The 17,664-nt window shown below is 43.3% G+C and overlaps 1 protein-coding gene across 1 annotated transcript in view; it reads right to left on the reverse strand.

Moving 5' to 3' along the window:
* Positions 1-1,348: 1,348 nt before the first annotated feature.
* LOC142650952 (telomerase protein component 1-like) overlaps positions 1,349-17,664 on the reverse strand; it is an 86,049-nt gene continuing 69,733 nt past the window's right edge. Inside the window, exons 9-16 of the mRNA XM_075825654.1 lie at positions 7,430-7,566; positions 6,804-7,007; positions 5,803-6,015; positions 5,478-5,678; positions 3,865-4,086; positions 3,631-3,726; positions 1,668-1,756; positions 1,349-1,592 (exon numbers count right to left, since the gene is read on the reverse strand). Of these exons, the coding sequence (XP_075681769.1) occupies positions 1,472-1,592; positions 1,668-1,756; positions 3,631-3,726; positions 3,865-4,086; positions 5,478-5,678; positions 5,803-6,015; positions 6,804-7,007; positions 7,430-7,566 (1,283 nt within the window). The 3' untranslated portion in view covers positions 1,349-1,471. The remainder of the gene's footprint in view (positions 1,593-1,667; positions 1,757-3,630; positions 3,727-3,864; positions 4,087-5,477; positions 5,679-5,802; positions 6,016-6,803; positions 7,008-7,429; positions 7,567-17,664) is intronic.

Genomic DNA, 17,664 nt, shown 5'->3' on the forward strand with positions numbered 1-17,664 from the left:
CAAAATTGTCCGTGTCCTTAAGGGGTTAATGTCTATATTTTTACTGGATGACTGTGACGTATATGTTTTTTTTAAACATGGGAGTGTATGGGCGACAGATAGCACCCGTTGGAGGCATCCATCAGAGGTGTACTTTTTTTCCCGTGTTTGTTTAACATTTCATGCCATACATCTACCTTATTTCAACTTTCAATTTTTATTGAACTTTTTCAAACCATACAGATTATAATTGGCGTAGATTAGATTAGATCAGCAGAAGACAGATAGAACATAGAAAAATCTGTAGTAGTAAGAAGATAATATCCATTACAAAACTACTGTATATACAACATAACGATCATGAACAAGGGACAGAGGGAAATAGGGAAGGCAGGTAAGGGGAAAAGGGAGGAGGAACAGGAGCTCATAGCATCGTTTTTTTTTAGCCTTGCAGACTATTATCTGGGAGCAGTTTAGAAACTCAGAGTTGGTTGTACATTTAAAGGTGCTTTACAGAAAAGAATATGTAATTTTCTGATTCATAATTTAAACCTCCCAATGATCTGACATCAGCGAAGCAGCAATAGCTGTGCAATAAGCACTTTACATAAAATGCTCTACAGGTCATAATAAACTGACCACTAAGTGTATTTACACTACACAATCTGCACCAACTTCTGATGTAGTTAAAAAGCAATTCCAGAAAGTATTCTTTAAATGGCTAGGCGACCTCTCAGTGTTGTTATAAGATAAACGTTCATTCATATTGACTGACTGGGTAGAAATTGACTGTTTCAGCTCCCTGGAGAATTTTATTTGAAATGCTAAATAATGTAATATTCCCAAAAAAATAGATACGTAATCAGTTAAAATGTAATCAGTGGTATGATCTCAGATGTTCAGAAGATAATATATTTGGAGTTATTCACAGCATGAAGATGTCATATTATTCTAAAAGAGGAGATCCAGCATATGTGGCAATATCCTGGAAATAGTGTACATGGAATAAGATAATTTATTTATCATTGATATTCATCCATCCAGTACTGATATGCTCTTAGTGCAGACTGTAAACTGACAGTGTTCATTTACCAAAAAGGCTTCTGAATCAAAAAATATTTGTAATGTATTTATTTTCTTTAATTACCGTTAAGATCAGTTATAGAACAGACTACGGAAAATAATAACATCACAGCTGGGAAACTCTAGTCATAGCATTTAAATGTTGTTTGAGAAATCAAACAGATCAATCTACATGACGTCTCAAAAGGCAAGAGCCACTAACAAACAGTGCTCTCCTGCTGTACATATATATATATATATATATATATATATATATCCACATATATGATAAGTTATTATTAGACCTTTCAACGTAAACGTTACTATAATTAAATCAAAACAGGAAAGAAAATAAAAGCTATGTTCCAGCAATTTCATGATTTTATCACTTCTTTTATAAGCAGAATATGGAAATCATACACATAAAATGTTACATTCTTAAGGAAATGCATGTTTCATGGAAGCCACACATGTGACATAGAAGAGCAGGAGATGGTGGTGGATGACCCAGGATAGGTGACTTGCAAATTAGACATTCAGTTGTGCCAATCCTAGAATAAGACGAGATTAGTAAGGATCTTAGACAAATACAAACACTGTTAATATGCTGGAATTTGATTAGGTACCTGTAATGCTGAGGACACATAAAGGCCTCTCTACCCATGATGGCAACATGCACCCCACACAGCACACAGCTCTGCTTATTCACAAACAGCTGCATAGAAAGAAAGATCTATTTTTAATATATACAGCACACAAAATAGCTATAGGCATATATAGATGTAGACAGATAAACAGGTAGATTCTTGGCATTTGAATAATTCTGTGAATCTGATTTGATTTCTCTGCTGGTCTTCTAACCTTATTTAAAGACCTTCTTGATACCTAAGCTTCCTGCCGCTATGCGACTGACCAACAGATCTGATCTTCACCATGCTAGACTGAACTGGCCGACCAGCGAAATAGGTAAAAATAATAAAAATTGTGGTAACAATACCTAAATTCACTTGTGCAAAGTTGGATCACACCGTACACACATAATGTCAGCCAACAGCAGTTGTTCAAGTTAAATTTAATTGGCAAAGAAGCATGGGCAGCTTTAGGCTTTTTTTTTTTTTTTTAAGTTATAATACAGTGCTATGGTGGTAAATCAATTTAGTGTAGTTATTTCAGAAGCTTTGCTGTGTTATACGTTTGCCACTTTTACCACAGTTGTGCCATATGTCATAAAAGTTGCTTATTAACTTAGTGTCTGTAAAGGGAAGTGTTTTATATATTTATATCTATGTACATGTGAGTGTAGATATATATATATATATATTTGTCCCTCCAGAAAGGTGATATTCCTCCCCTCACCATGTAATGAGACACCCTGGGGGATGGAAGCCATAAGTAGTGAACAAATTCAGGAAGCAGGAAGTTCCAACTGCCCTTCCATCCCCCTACCAGGTAGTGAGATACCATGAGGGAGCCATGAGTCCATGTCCTCCCCCCTTGCACGTGCCTGAGCATGTGATGTCACACAGATGTGCACGGACAAGGTATAAAAGGGTCAACTGCCCCACACTCTCTCTCTTATTTCCTGCTCCCAACGGACCCCCCTTCCCTCCTGGTCTGCTCTTGCCTCATGGCCCTTCCTGAGAGACCACACCAACTTTGGACCACATGAACCACTAAGTATCTTCTCCCCCTATAACCCTTAGTGTACAGGGATAGTTATATTAGGAGGGAGTGGGACAGAGATAGTGAGCGTGTGAGAATTACAAGTAACTCATGTGTATTGTGTTGTAACGTAACTTCTATGTATGTTTAGGTAAGTGGGTGGCGGTATAATTAGGATTGTGATACCGTGTTTATACTGTACTACGTATAGTGTGAGTATACTTAGTATATATTAACTTGTTATATGTATTGGGGTATACTGACACTATACCGTGTTCAGTTACTGTGTTCTGTGTTTGGTGTAATTTATATGTAAGTGTGATTATTATTAGTAATACATATTACCCTTTATTTACTATACAATTGTATTTACTCAGTCGTATACACTTACGTAGCAGCAAAGCAAGTAGATTAACGTTAGTATAAGGAAAAGGTAGGGGAACTAGGCATAATCCTAGTGACCCTGATTATAAAGGAGGTAGTAATGGTGGGTGACACAAGTAGGTGAAACCCGCTATTATACTAGCCCTTTAACAGTGTCTGTCTAATACACAACAAATCTGAGATGGCATTTATTATACAGTATAAATGATGATCATATTCTTGCATGATCATGATCCCATATAGTTGAGTGATTGTTTTCCATCCAAGTCATTAATTTAAAAATTGTATAATTTACATAATGAAAATAAAAAGTTGTATAGAAATATACACATTATGCAAAACTGTTGACCTCCATGATAGACAGACATGAGATGATAGATAGATAGATAGATAGATAGATAGATAGATAGATAGATAGATAGATAGATAGATAGATAGATAGATAATAAAATGACTACATTACTTTTGTGGATTTCAAACATGTACACCAGGATCATCATAAAGGGAAATGAGGAGAAAATTAAAGCTATATATTGTAGTCACCTGACCAAAAGCTCCAATTTTCATTGAACACATGCCACAGATCATAGCTTGAGACCTGAGGAAGCCATCTCTGCATACATGACTGCAACGTAAATCCTACAAAACACACACATGGAAAAATAAGCATCTATCCCTTAATAACAGCAACTGTATAAGATACAGACTTGGCCCCCAAAATATATATATATATTTTTTTGCATGTTATCAAGATTGTGAATGTCTTTTGGTGCTTACCTTTAGGTACCGTGCTCTAGTGTGAGCTTGAATGGAGTGAGAACGGGGATCTTTTCTTAAGAAATTAACCAGACGACTGTTAAGCATGGCCTCCTGTAGGAGTCGTGGCAGCCGGTACACCACTGTGGCATTGTCTGTACAATTGTACTCGTAGTAATCAGCCAGGCTTACTAAATATATATGGTGGGACTTGTCTGGACGGAGTAAACATTGATCCACTGCCTAATATCCCAAAAAAAATGGGACATTTATAGCAAAACAGAAGCATGTAAGAAGTAATATTTTGGAAAAACATACACATGCTCCTATCTTTTTCATATTGCATACATATTTGATTAAGTTTTCAGAAGTATTCAAAGTGAACTGAAATTAAATCCCGACACTCACATTTTAGAACACATCACAGGTACCAAGGCTAATATTTGTTTGCACTGCTTCATAGACTATGGAGCAGGGTAGCTAGACTTCAGTTTGATCTCTTTGAAATTATATAAATAATAGTAGTTGTCAAATATTCAAACTGTGCGTAGAGCTGTACAACCAGAATTAAAACAGAGAAATGAAAATAATTGTATAAATGAGTATCATAGTAAATTTTTTTAACTGATGGCTTATAATACACGCTATGACAAGTAAATTTTCACAGGCAAATCTTCAATTCAAAAACATATGAACGCCATAATAAGTATCAGCAAGATGTGCACTTAAAGAGGCTCTGTCACCACATTATAAGTGTCCTATCTCCTACATACCTTCCAGCCAGGACGCGATGTCTATTCACAATCCCGACACTTAACGTAACGTTTCTGTGGTACTTACAGCAGAGCAAGAGTAATCTCGCGATATCACGCTGTAAATGACAGGTTACAGTGAGATTACACTTGCTCTGCTGTAAATCCCACACAAACGTTACCCTAAGTGTCGGGATTTTGAATAGATATCCCGTCCTGGCTGGAAGGAATGTCTATTCACTGTCTAAACACTTCAGTAACATTAATGTGTCAGTATAAGACAGCACACAGTGAACAATGCAGTGTCACTATGCACTGAGGAAATGAATGGAGAGAAGTGCATGACGCTGATTGGTCAGCATCATACACTCCTCTGTACAACGCCCACTTGGTCAAAAGTAAAAACACTCCCACTTGGGCATTAAGAAAGTAATTAGCATAAAGCTAAAATCGCTAATAACGTGGTAAAAATAGATCGTTTTTCGAAATAAAAAGCACTGCTGTCACCTACATTATAGAGCCCATCTCCTTATGTAGGAGATAGGCCACTTATAATGTGGTGACAGAGCCTCTTTAAGCTCATATGGAAAAAATTTGGTAAATCCACAATACGACACTTAGCCAAGACGGATGATCCCCCTGAGAGAGCGCTCTTCTGCTTGTGAGAAAACGCAGCATAGGATGATAGCATTGCAATTGGTATTCGTACAACACATATTTAAATGTAACTTGTAAACCTAAAGTTTATGTCCAAAATCTTAGTAATGGAAGGCATTGTTTAGATAACTGAATAGAGCATGGAGCACACAATTTAAAGAACTTTGGATGAACATTCCGTACTACAAAATGTATTTCATTAAACTTTACATCTAGTCAAGTTACCTCTGCTACACTCCCATGAAAGAAATTGAGCACGTCTCTTCCTGTATGGTCCCGGCCTACTCGAAGAAGACAGCTCAAAGTTCTGCAAAGAGAGGCCCAATGCATGCTGGGTATTTCTGAGACACCTTCTAGAGAAGACATGACTCCCTGTAAGTCTCTCTCCGCTGCACCCTCTTGACAGCAATGTAAAAGACAAAGAAGCTAAAAATGAAATAAAAGAGCATAACATTCAATTTCATATTGGTTTGTCAGACATTAGATTCAAAAACTGGTACATAACAAATTATCCAATACAACTATTACTACTTATAATAATCCTTGTCACCTTTTTCACACGGCTACTGAGGTCTTCCTGCACTAGTCTCTGAATGATACTTTCCAGCAGGCCTTGCAGTGTGTCAGGTAATCCTATAATCTTTTTGGTGAGCATCTCAAAAAATCCAAACACACGGAGTTCCTCACAGGCAAGCGATATCCACAAAGGGTTTGTGGAGGAGGATTTTTGCAGAAGTTCATGAAGTTGCTTAGAGCTCAATATCTGTATGAGGTAGAAAATGGAATGACTCAATAAGCAAACATACAAACACAAAGATTTAGACTGAAAAAGCAAGTCTGCAAGAAAAACGTGAGAAGCAACATGCATACAACTCACGTGTGACTCGAGTATTTTCATATAACATTTGCTTCATACTAAGGCTCTGTTCACATTGGCGACATTGCTCCTTTTTTTACCTGAGCCATGGCATATAGGATGGATGAATTATGATACATTTCGTAACAGATCCTGATAGATCCAATTGACTTATAGTGGGCTTGTCAGGTTTCCATTCTTTTTTTTTACCAAACAAAACTGCGCATAGCCTTAAAAGAGCAATGAAAACCTGACAGAAAAGAACTAATGGAAGTGTGATCAGAGTCTCCTTTCATTGTGAAACATCTTGCCTGTTAGTTTTGATAGAAATAATCTCTTCAGCACTATGTATCATGTAATAATATTTTTTGCACTGCATATCAGATAATGATTTTTTTCTTCCATCTTGCCACAAGAGACCACCCTCAAGTAATGGTAAGCTGATCTCGGCTTCGACATTTTAGAAATAGATGTTCAAATAGTTATCCTTCAACAATTACAAGTTAACTTTTCCTATTGGTTTAACATTGATATGTTCTCTTAATAGTGATGTAGATTTGGATATCACTAGACTCCATAAATATCAATAAACAATGGACAAACCCGTGTCTTTTTATTAATATTAATAATACCACCATGGTTTTTTCACTTCCCCACCAGCCTTAACTGTCTATATAGTACACCAGTGCTGTCACCTTGCTATAGTGAGACAGGTATAAGACTGTCAGGCTCCGCGCTGCCTCACGAGACAAAAGATCCAGATCCAGACAGTTAGATGATGGCATGCTGCGGAGTCTAGAGGCTGGGGTACAGCTGATGATACACTTATAGGAAGGAGGGAAAAATCCTTTGGTGCTCAGCCAAGAGAACAGGTCAGTAACATCAGATGGAAATGAAAGCTAAAAGAAAGAATAGGAAATTCACACATTTGTACATGACTGTTCATCAACAGAAATTAATACCCACCTACCTTCACTCACAAGGACAGGGAGCAGCTCTATAGAATTCCAGTGAGCTTAAAAATTACAGTCTATTCAACCCTTAAAGGGGGTTTCCCACCACATGTATGGCCTATCAATTGGAAAATCTGTAAAACATATATTATGTAACGTCTTCAAAGCAAGGTGAACTTGCGCAAAAGAGTTAACGAGAATATACACATATATATATATATATATATATATATATATATATATATACATACAAATATAAATATACACACAAATATAAATATACACACACACGCGCACACAGACGGGTTGTATAAGGGCATAAATGTGCACAAATAGGTGGGAGCAAGCCATTAACGCACATATCTCACCTGGTTTATGGCATCAATAAATAAGTAAGTAGCCATGTCAGTGAGTTTGGTAGTGGTCTGCAAGACAGGCTGCAGTATGGCTTTCATCTCTTCAGTCCTCCAACAATTTTTCAGCTTCATCAGTACATCCTCTTGCTCTGAAAATCACAAAAGAATAAAACAACATCACACCGTGGAATAGCAGCCTGAGGCTGCACTACTGAGAGATTTTGAGGACATTTCCTGTTTTAATCTCTGTCAGGCGTAAAGTTTTTGTGTAGACATCATAACTAACTTGAATAGTGGCAAATAGTGATGTATTTTGGCGATTTGAATTTACACGTACTCTTCAGAACAACACTTCCACTGACAGGAATCTAAAGGAGACATGTCATCAGCTGTGCAGCCTCGGCCTTAAGCCTGTCGCCTCAAGCGATTATTTCTAAGCACAGAAGTAAGATATTAGCGATTGATAAGGAGGGCTTTCTGGGGGACTCGGCAACAGGAAAAGTAGCATTATAACAGCTAACATGGCAGACAGAAAGTAGCTGTCAGACATCTCAAAAAATCAGGACAGATCTGGGGCTTGAACAAAGGGACAGTAGACCGTACACATTCTCAAGTTTCAGGAGAATAGTCAAGGTCTAATTTTTTTCTTGGAAACACGGCTAAATAAAAGACATGCTAAAAGAAACACTGAACAGCCCCTGGTTACGTTTTATATGTTTAGGTGATAAGAGCACCTTGGGTTTCTGTATCTGGAAAATAGGTGCCAATCTATTCTGTTTCAATAATCACTTTATGCACAAGCACACCCGTGAAGACAAAGTCTGTATAGAGTATGTGCGGCTTTGCAGCATTGATTATCTCCACAGAAATCTGAACTCACCAGGATAACACAGATAGAGGTCCAAACGTGTTTATTTGGCAAAATAATGGATGAACTGTGTTTCCTAAAGGTCATAAAATGGTTTAGCCTGGATATCCCCACACACACTCAAAGGTGTTGTCCAGTTTATTTTTAGATTTATGTATAGAGTAGGAAGTCATACAGATTTCCAATATACATGTATGAGAAATTCAGTGCAGTAGGTCCCTGTCTCTACACAGTAGAATGGTGTAGCGTCCATGGCCACGGACCGTCGGGAATACTTACCCCCGGCGGCCGCAGCCATGGATCTGTGAGTGCTGGCTCACATCTCCTTCCAAGGAGACGCCAGCGCTCACTTCCGCTCTGGTCCGCTGTGTCCCGTAGGGTGCGTGCGCACTCTCGTGCCCGGCCTTAAAGGGCCAGCACGCGCACATGGGAATCTGGGAATCATTATCATCAATTAGCCCATGATTCCCCTGGACTATAAAAAGAGCCCTGCCCCTTTGTTCATTGCCTGAGCGTTGTTAGTATTTCCATGTCAGTTTTGCAAATGGTCCCTTAGTGTTATCCTGTTCCTGTTGTTACCCGTGCCCTGTTACCTGTATCCTGTATCCCTGCTGTGTTCTTGTTTCTGAGCCTGTTAGTCGTGGCCTACTGCACCAGTGTCTTCTGCCACGTCCAGTGTCATCTGCCACGTCCAGTGTTATCCAGCACGTCTGGCACAACCTGCTGCACCTGCTGTTATCCGCCACGTCTGGCCTAACCTGCAGCACCCACCTCCATCCGCGTTAAAGCCTCGGCCACTGTCTGGACTATTCAAGTGCGGGACTTTGTATTGCTTGGGTGCTCTGTTGTTTGGCCAGCTGCTTCCCCGCTACGGCGGTGCGACCTAGTGGGTCCACATACCCACAGACCGTGACAGTACGCTTTGGCCATGGACCCCGCTGGTCAACCTGAGACCTTCACGACACAAACCATGCTGGCAGAGATGCAAGACCTTCAGTCACAGCAGGACCAACTCCTCCTGTCGGTGAATGCCATGGCACATCGGCTGGTTGCCAGAATCGCCTTCATAATCTCTCTCCTTACTGGCAAAGCCCTGGCATGGGCAAATCCTCTGTGGGAACATCAGGGACCAAAGACCCGTGACTTGCAGTGCTTTTTACGGACTTTCTGTTCGATAATGGAAGAAGAACCTGGGAGAGTTTCTTCTGCTGCTGTATCCCTGCTGACCCTACACTAGGGAGACCTCTCCGTGGGCGAGTATGCCATTCAGTTTCATTCCCTGGCTGCTGATATAACCTGGAACAACGAGGCTTTGGTAGCCACATTCTGGCAGGGACTGTCTTCTGGGATTAAAGGCGATCTGGCCGCTCGCAATCTGCCACCTACCCTGGACGATCTCATTCTACTAGCCATCCGGGTTGACATGAGGATCCCGGAGCGTTCCCAAGAGGTTCTCCAGGAAAGAGGATTTCCTAGGCTGGCTTCTACTTTCCAGCAATCCCTACTATCCTCTTGAGTCGTCCCACCAGAGGAGCCTATGCAGATGCACCGAGCCAAATTGTCTACCCAGGAGAGACAACGCAGACGCACTTCAGGACTTTGTATTGCGGCCTTGGAGGCCATATTGTGCGTTTGTGTCCTCAGAGGCCAGAGAGATCTCAGAGCCTAGGATTGGTTGGAGAGATAACCCTAGGCGGAACGGTACCAAATAAATAATTTTATTCCAAGTTGACCATTCCTGTGAGATTAGCTTCCAGCGAGAAGACGCACCGGGTTTCTGCTTATCTGGACTCCGGAACCGCGGCAAACTTCATCCAAAAGGATCTAGTGGATCATCTCCAGTTGCCAACAGTTCCCCTGGAGACATCTTTGGCTGTTGCCTCGGTGAATGGACTGCCTCTGCCCGATCCGATTCTAAGACCAAGCCGCTGAAGCTCCAAGTTGGAGCCCTTTATTTGGAACTAATTTTGTTTCCTGTTTTGCCAAAAGCCAACAATCCAGTTCTGCTGTACCTGCCTTGGCTTCGACTACATGCCCCAGTCCTGGACTGGAATTCCGGAGAGGTTCTCCAATGGGGCTCCAAATGCCTCAGTCGCTATCTACTGCAGATCCATCCTATCCAGCCTCCTCTACCTCAGTCATTGGCAGGATTACCCCCTCATTTCGCTCAGTTTGCAGATGTCTTCAGCAAGAGGGAGGCTGAGATGCTGCCTCCACATCGGACTTATGACTGCCCCGTTGAACTGGTTCCAAATGCTTCTCTTCCCCCGTGGACGTGTATATCCTCTCTGCTTGAAAGAGACTCTATCCATGTCTGCCTATATCAAGGAGAATTTGGGGAGGGGTTTCATACGAAAGTCTTCCTCCCCGGCCGGAGCCTGGTTCTTCTTTGTTAAAAAGAAAGATGGATCTCTTTGACCCTGTATTGACTATCGTGGTCTCAACCAGATCACGGTCAAGAACATATACTTACCACTTATATCCGAACTGTTTGATCGTATATGAGGAGCCAGGATTTTTTCTAAATTAGACTTGCTTGGGGCTTATTATTTGATCCGAATCCGTCAAGGGGATGAGTGGAAGATGACGTTCAACACCCGAGATGGCACTACGAATACCTGGTGATGCCCTTTGGACTGTGTAATGCTCCCGCGGTCTTCCAGGAATTTGTCAATGATATCTTCAGAGATCTCCTCTATGTCTGTGTTGTAGTCTATCTCGATGATATTTTGATTTTATCCCCAGTTCTGACAACTCGTCGGAGGCATGTCCATCAGGTTCTACTGCTGATTAAGGGGGAATCGTTTATATGCCAAGCTGGAGAAGTGCGTTTTTGAAAATAATTCTCTGCCCTTTCTGGACTACATCATCTAAGATCACTGTCTCAAGATGGATCCTGAGAAAGTAAAGTCCATCCTAGAATGGCCACGTCCTCAAGGCCTGAGGTCCATACAGCGTTTTTTGGGATTCGCCAATTTCTAGCGGCAATTTATCCCAAACTTCTCATCACTGATGGCTCCCATTTCTAACCCTTACCAAGAAGGGTGTGAACGCCAAAGTGTGGACTCCAGAGGCAGAATCTGCATTTATTAGCCTCAAGAAAGCCTTCACCTCAGCCTCGATCCTCCATCATCCTGACGTGTCTCGGCAGTTCTCATTGGAGGTGGACGCATCTTCTGTTGGTGCAGGTGCACTTCTGTTCCAGAGGAGCTCCAAAGGAAGGCAGTAGTATGTAGCCATTGCTCAAGACTTTTTTCCTCTGCAGAGTGCAACTACTCTATTGAGGATCGGGAGCAACTGGCCATCAAATTGGCTCTGAAGGAGTGGAGACATCTGCTAGAGGGCGCAGCTCACCCCATCCTGATCTACACCGACCACAAGAACGTCACCTATCTCCAGTCAGCTCAACGACTAAACCCCCGTCAAGCCAGGTGGTCGAAGTTCTTCACCCGTTTCCAATTTGTGCTCCACTACCATTCTGCTGACAAGAATGTGAGGGCCGATGCCCTGTCCAGGTCATTTGAGACAGATGACACAGTGGAGTCCCTTCAGAGTATCATAGACCCGTCCTGCATTATCACTGACAATCCTTTGAAGGTTAGAGACATCCCTCCGGGGAGGACTTTTGTTCGGTTGGCAGACAGGAGAAGAATTCTCCGCTGGGGACACAGCTCTAGACTGGCTAGGCACGCTGGTGTTCGTAAGACCCGAGGCCTGATTACTCGTCACTTCTGGTGGCCCACGCTACCTAAAGATGTTGTGGACTTTGTCTCTTCCTGCACAGTGTGTGCCTCTAACAAGGTTACTCACTCCAAGCCTGCCAGCCTGCTCCAACCTCTGCCTGTACCCAATGTCCCCTGGCAGCATATTGCGATGGACTTTGTCACAGACCCTCCTCCCTCAGCAGGATGCAACACTGTCTGGGTGGTGGTGGATCGGTTTTAGAAGATGGCACATTTTATCCCGCTGACCGGCCTACCTTCTGCTCCCCGACTGGCGAGTCTCTTCATTCAGCACATCTTCCGCTTGCATGGCTTGCCCCTTCACATCGTGTCTGATCGGGGAGTTCAATTTACCTCAAAATTCTGGAGAGCCCTCTGTAAACTCCTGGATGTGAGATTGGACTTTTTCTCAGCCTATCACCCCCAGTCCAATGGGCAAGGCGAGAGGATTAACAAGATCATGGAGAATTATCTCCGCCACTTCATCTCCTTGCAGCATGATAACTGGGTACAGCTTCTTCCATGGGCCGAGTTCTTGTATAACAACTACACAAGTGAGTCCACCACTTCCACACCATTCTACTTTGTGTACAGTCAACATCCTAGAGTCCCTCTTCCTGTGTCGGCTACATCTCAGGTACCCGCTGCTGACTCTGCATTTGGGGACTTTCTGCAAATCTGGCAACAGACCCGGTCCTCTATTTTGCTGGCAGTCGATCGCATGATACGAAAAGCAGATATAAAAAGAAGAGAGCCGCCTCAGTATCTTCCAGGTACCAAAGTCTAGTTGTCTTCACGGAACATTTGTTTAAAGGTGCCTTCATACAAGTTTGCTCCCAGGTTCCTCTGACCTTTTGAGATATTGCAACAGATAAACCCTGTCTCCTATAAGCTTCGTCTGCCTCCTACCCTCAGAATCCCCAACTCCTTTCATGTGTCCCTCCTGATACCAGTGGTCCTGAACTGCTACAGTAAGACTCCCAGTCCTGCAGTTGCTCCCAGCGGTTCATCTGATGTTTTTGAGGTGAGGGAGATCCTGGACTGCAAGAGGGTAGGAGGAAGGACTTTCTATTTGGTGGACTGGAGAGGGTTTGGTCCTGAGGAGAGGTCCTTGGGGCCGGAAGAGTACCTCAGTTCTCCTGCCCTCATTAAGAAGTTCCTCTCTTGCTCTGGCCCCAAGAAGAGGGGGCTTAAGAGGGGGGATACTGTAGCGTCCATGGCCGCGGACCGTCGGGATTACTTACCCCCCGGCGAACGCAGCCATGGATCTGTGAGTGCTGGCACGCATCTCCTTCCCAGGAGACACCAGTGCTCACTTCCGGTCCGCTGCGTCCCGTAGGATGCACGCGCACGCTCGTGCCCGGCCTCAAAGGGCCAGCACACATGGGAATCATCATCATCAACTAACAGAAATACTGGCCACATAGAAGAATAAACCAAGTGTTACATATTTGTAGGGGAGGAGTATGCATGTGAGAATCAGGACTAAACCAAAATAGAGGGGAGCAAAACACACACTACTACTGCTGTGGCAGCACACTCCCCGTCTGGTATCTGTAGATACCAATATATAAGTACTATAAAATACATTCTATGGCAATCATAATCTTAATATAACATATGAAGGATTTTCTTTTCTGTGACCTGTAATGCAAAGAAAAACAACACAAAATAATAAGCATGAAACCAATGTGAACATGCAGTATAAAGACAGATGCACTTCTAGCAGATTTAGCAGTCAATAAAGTATCCAATGATATCAGGTTTTAGAATAGGTAACAATGGACCGGTATTGCAGTTCTGAGGTTGTAGTAGTACCATATCTGTAATAGGCCTGCTGAAAGTCTTTGTAACACCTTGCTTTGCAGCCCTTACGAACCTTACTGTCCTTGCTGGTAATGGCGTTAGCAATTAGACCGATTGGCCATTTAATGCAGCGCGCTTGCTGATCTTTGACCAGAACCAAATCCCTAATTTGAAGGTTTGGTTTCTGTTCCTGCCACTTTCTGTGCCCTAAAAGATTAAAATGTTCTTTCCTCCAGCTGTTTCAAAACAATTGGACAGGGGTGGGATCTGACCGATTCGCCCCGATTCTCCCGAACCGGTTGTTAAAATTACATCCGGCACATGATGCCTCGCCATTCGACGCTTTAGCGATGATGCAGTCGGCACGATAATGTCATTGCGCCGCTGTGTCATTCCGCTGTGGGAGGACTGGTGTCGCTGGAGGACGGCGCGGGAACGGTACAGGTAAGCATATAATGTTTGGGGTTTTTCCGTTTACTGTGGGCAGTGTTGGGGGCCTTATCTATAGGGGACACTAATCACAGGGGAGGTGTAATGGCAGGGTAGGGAGACAGACAGGTGAGCCCTAATCTACCCGCCACTCAGTCCCTGCCTACTTGCAACGGCCCGTCCTAAGCGACGGCGTACAACTGGGCGACGGTCCCTACGCTCACTAAGTGCACGACAGACAAACAGACAAGGGTACACAGAAGCTAAGGGAAATGGGGCTGTTGCCCACGGCAACCACGTAAGCAACAAGAATAGTGAACGAGTCGAGTCAAACCAGGAGTGGACGAGGTACAAAACGCAGAGCAGGAGAATAGTGAACGAGCCGAGTCAAACCAGGAGTGGACGAGGTACAAAACGCAGAGCAGGAGAATAGTCAGTCAAGCCAGGGTCAATATGAAGCAGAAGACAAGTAGTAAGCAGCAGCAGCAGAGCCAGGAAACAGACTAAAAGAATCATAGGCAAAGGAGGAGCAGGAAGTGAGGGTATAAATAGACAGAGGGCGGGAGCTAGCTCCGTCTGGCCAGGCTGTGATAGGCTCTCCCACTCCTCAGCCTCCCCGGCTGATTGGTGGAAGAAGGGGTCACTCGACCAGACTTAGGAGCAGGTGCAGAGTGAGTTACCACGGGCGTCGACACAGAAGCTGTGTCAGGCAGATCCTTTACAGGAGGACTATATAGTGGGCACTAACTACAGGGGCGGACTATACAGGGGCATTAACTACATGGGAGGGCTATATAGGGGGCTCTAACTATAAGGGAGGAATATATAGGGGGCACTAGCTACAGGGGAGGACTATATAAGGGCACTAACTACAGGGGAGGACTATATAGGGGGCACAAACTACAGGGGAGGACTATATAGGGGGCACTAACTACAGGGAAGGACTATATAGGGGGCACTAACTACAGGGGAGGACTACATAGGGGGCACTAATTACAGGGAAGGACTTCATAGGGGGCACTAACTACAGGGAACTATATAGGGGGCCCTATCTACAGGGGACTATATAGGGGCCCTATCTACAGGGGACTATATAGGGGCCCTATCTACAGGGAACGCCTCAGGGGGCCCTATATACAGTGAACGCTACAGGGTGCACTATCTACAGGGAACGCTACAGGGGGCACTATCTACAGGGGATGCTACAGGGGGCCCTATGTACAGGGGACGCTACAGTGGGCCCTATCTAAACGAGACACTACAGAAGGCTCTATGGGGAGAACTATCTACAGAGGGCTCTATGAGGGGCACTATTTACAGGTGGCTCTATAAGGGGCACTACCTACAAGGGCACTGTGTGTGGTGCATTACTTTACAGTGTTTAACAATTTTATTAATGGGCACAGTGTATGGTACTATTATATTCAGAGGCACTGTGTGTCGCACTGTTATATTCAGGGGGCACAGTGTATGATACTATTATATTTGGGAGCATAGAGTGTGGCACCATGAGAATTTTCCCTCCGTTTATAGGTGCGGAAATTTTAGAAAAGTGAGGAGCCGAAGACATCTGAGTGGCAAACTCTGCAGAAATGGGTCGTGGCCTTGAAGTGTCATCATAGAGGTCTGAAACCGGTTGGAGAAGAAAAGAGAACAAGAATGACTCCAATCTGAGAAGTCGTCACCGGTGAGTCACTAAATGTAAATATTTATTCTCCCTGTGACTGATCAGTACTGTAGTCAGTGTATGATCTGCAGCAAGATGATGGGTGTATCTTTTTTTTTTGTGAAACAGCAACTCCCAGCATATCCTTACCATCGTTCTGACTATACCGGGAGCTGTAGTTTTAAGCCGTACAAACTTATATAGGAGGGGTTAAACTGAATTTGCAAATGATCTCTGTACTGAGCTGTATTTGTGCTTGTGCTGTATATATGTACTGAGCTTGGTTCTGGTACTGTATATATGTACTGAGCTTGGTTCTGGAGTTATATATATCATAACAGCCAAGCTCAATACATATATACAGCACCAAAGAGAAGCTCAGTACATATATACAACACCAAAACAAAGATCAGTACATAAATACAATACCAAAACCAAGCTCAATACATATATACAGCACCAGAACAAAGCTCAGTACGTATATACTGCATCAGAACAAAGCTCGGTACATATATACAGCACCAGAACAAAGCTCAGTACATATATTGTAACGTTCGTGGTTGCTGACCACGAACTCCTTCCATCCAGTCAACGCCCTTCTCGCCAGAGATGTCTGCACATACGGCCATCCTGTTCCACAGTGACCACCAGGGTGCGCTCGCGAGTTCAGTCCAGACTTAAGAAGCCAGAGCGCACGCATGTTGGAGATTGAGCTGATTGCTCCCAGAGCACCCTGGGCTATAAGAAGGTCCCAGCCCCATCCTCCCACGCCTGAGCATTGTTGTTGTATTCCAAGTTTGTCTTGCAAATGGTCCCCTAGTGTTTCCTGCTCTCAGTGTTCCCTGTTCCTGTATCCTGTAACCTGTATCCTGATCTAGTGCCATGCTGAGCTGTAGCCGTGATATGCTGCATACCACACCTGTCCTGCTTCTCCACGCCTGACTTCTCCCTGCTGCCTAGTCCCTGCCAAGCCTGCCTTGCTACTGTCCGAGCTGCCACAGGTACCCTAAATAAACTATAGACTCTGACCTGCGCCCTGTTGGCCAGCTGCCATACCGCCAAGGCGGTATGGCCCAGTGGGTCCACGAACCCTACGTGACATATATACAGCACCAGAACAAAGCTCAGTACATATATACAGCACCAGAACAAAGCTCAGTACATATATAAAGCATCAGAACTAAGATCAGTACATACATATAACACCAGAACCAAGCTCAGTACATAAATACAGTGCAAGAACCAAGCTCAGAACATATATACAGCACTAGAACCAAGCTCAGTACATAAATACATTATACCAACCAAGCTCAGTACATATATACAGCAGCAGAACCAAGTTCATTACATATATACGGCACCAGAAAAAAGCTCAGTACATATAAACAGCACCAGAAACAAGCTCAGTGTTTTTTTTTTTTTGTTTTTTTAATACTTTGTAGAGAATCCTTTGCAGGTAATGACTGCCTGAAGTCTGGAATCCATGGACATCACCAAACGCTGGGTTTCCTCTTTTGTGATGCTTTGCCAGGCCTTTACTGCAGCTACCTTCAGTTGTTTCTTGTTTGTGGGTCTTTCTGCCTTAAGTTTTGTTTTAAGCAAGTGAAATGAATGCTCGATCGGGTTGAGATCTGGTGATTGACTTGGCAATTGCAGAATATTCACCTTTTTTGCCATAAAAAAACTCCTGGGTTGCTTTCGCAGTAGGTTTTGAGTCATTGTCCATCTGTACTGTGAAGCTACGTCCAATCAACCT

This window comes from Rhinoderma darwinii, chromosome 1 (genome assembly GCF_050947455.1).
Source record: "Rhinoderma darwinii isolate aRhiDar2 chromosome 1, aRhiDar2.hap1, whole genome shotgun sequence".
NCBI classification, from domain to species: Eukaryota; Metazoa; Chordata; class Amphibia; order Anura; family Rhinodermatidae; genus Rhinoderma; species Rhinoderma darwinii.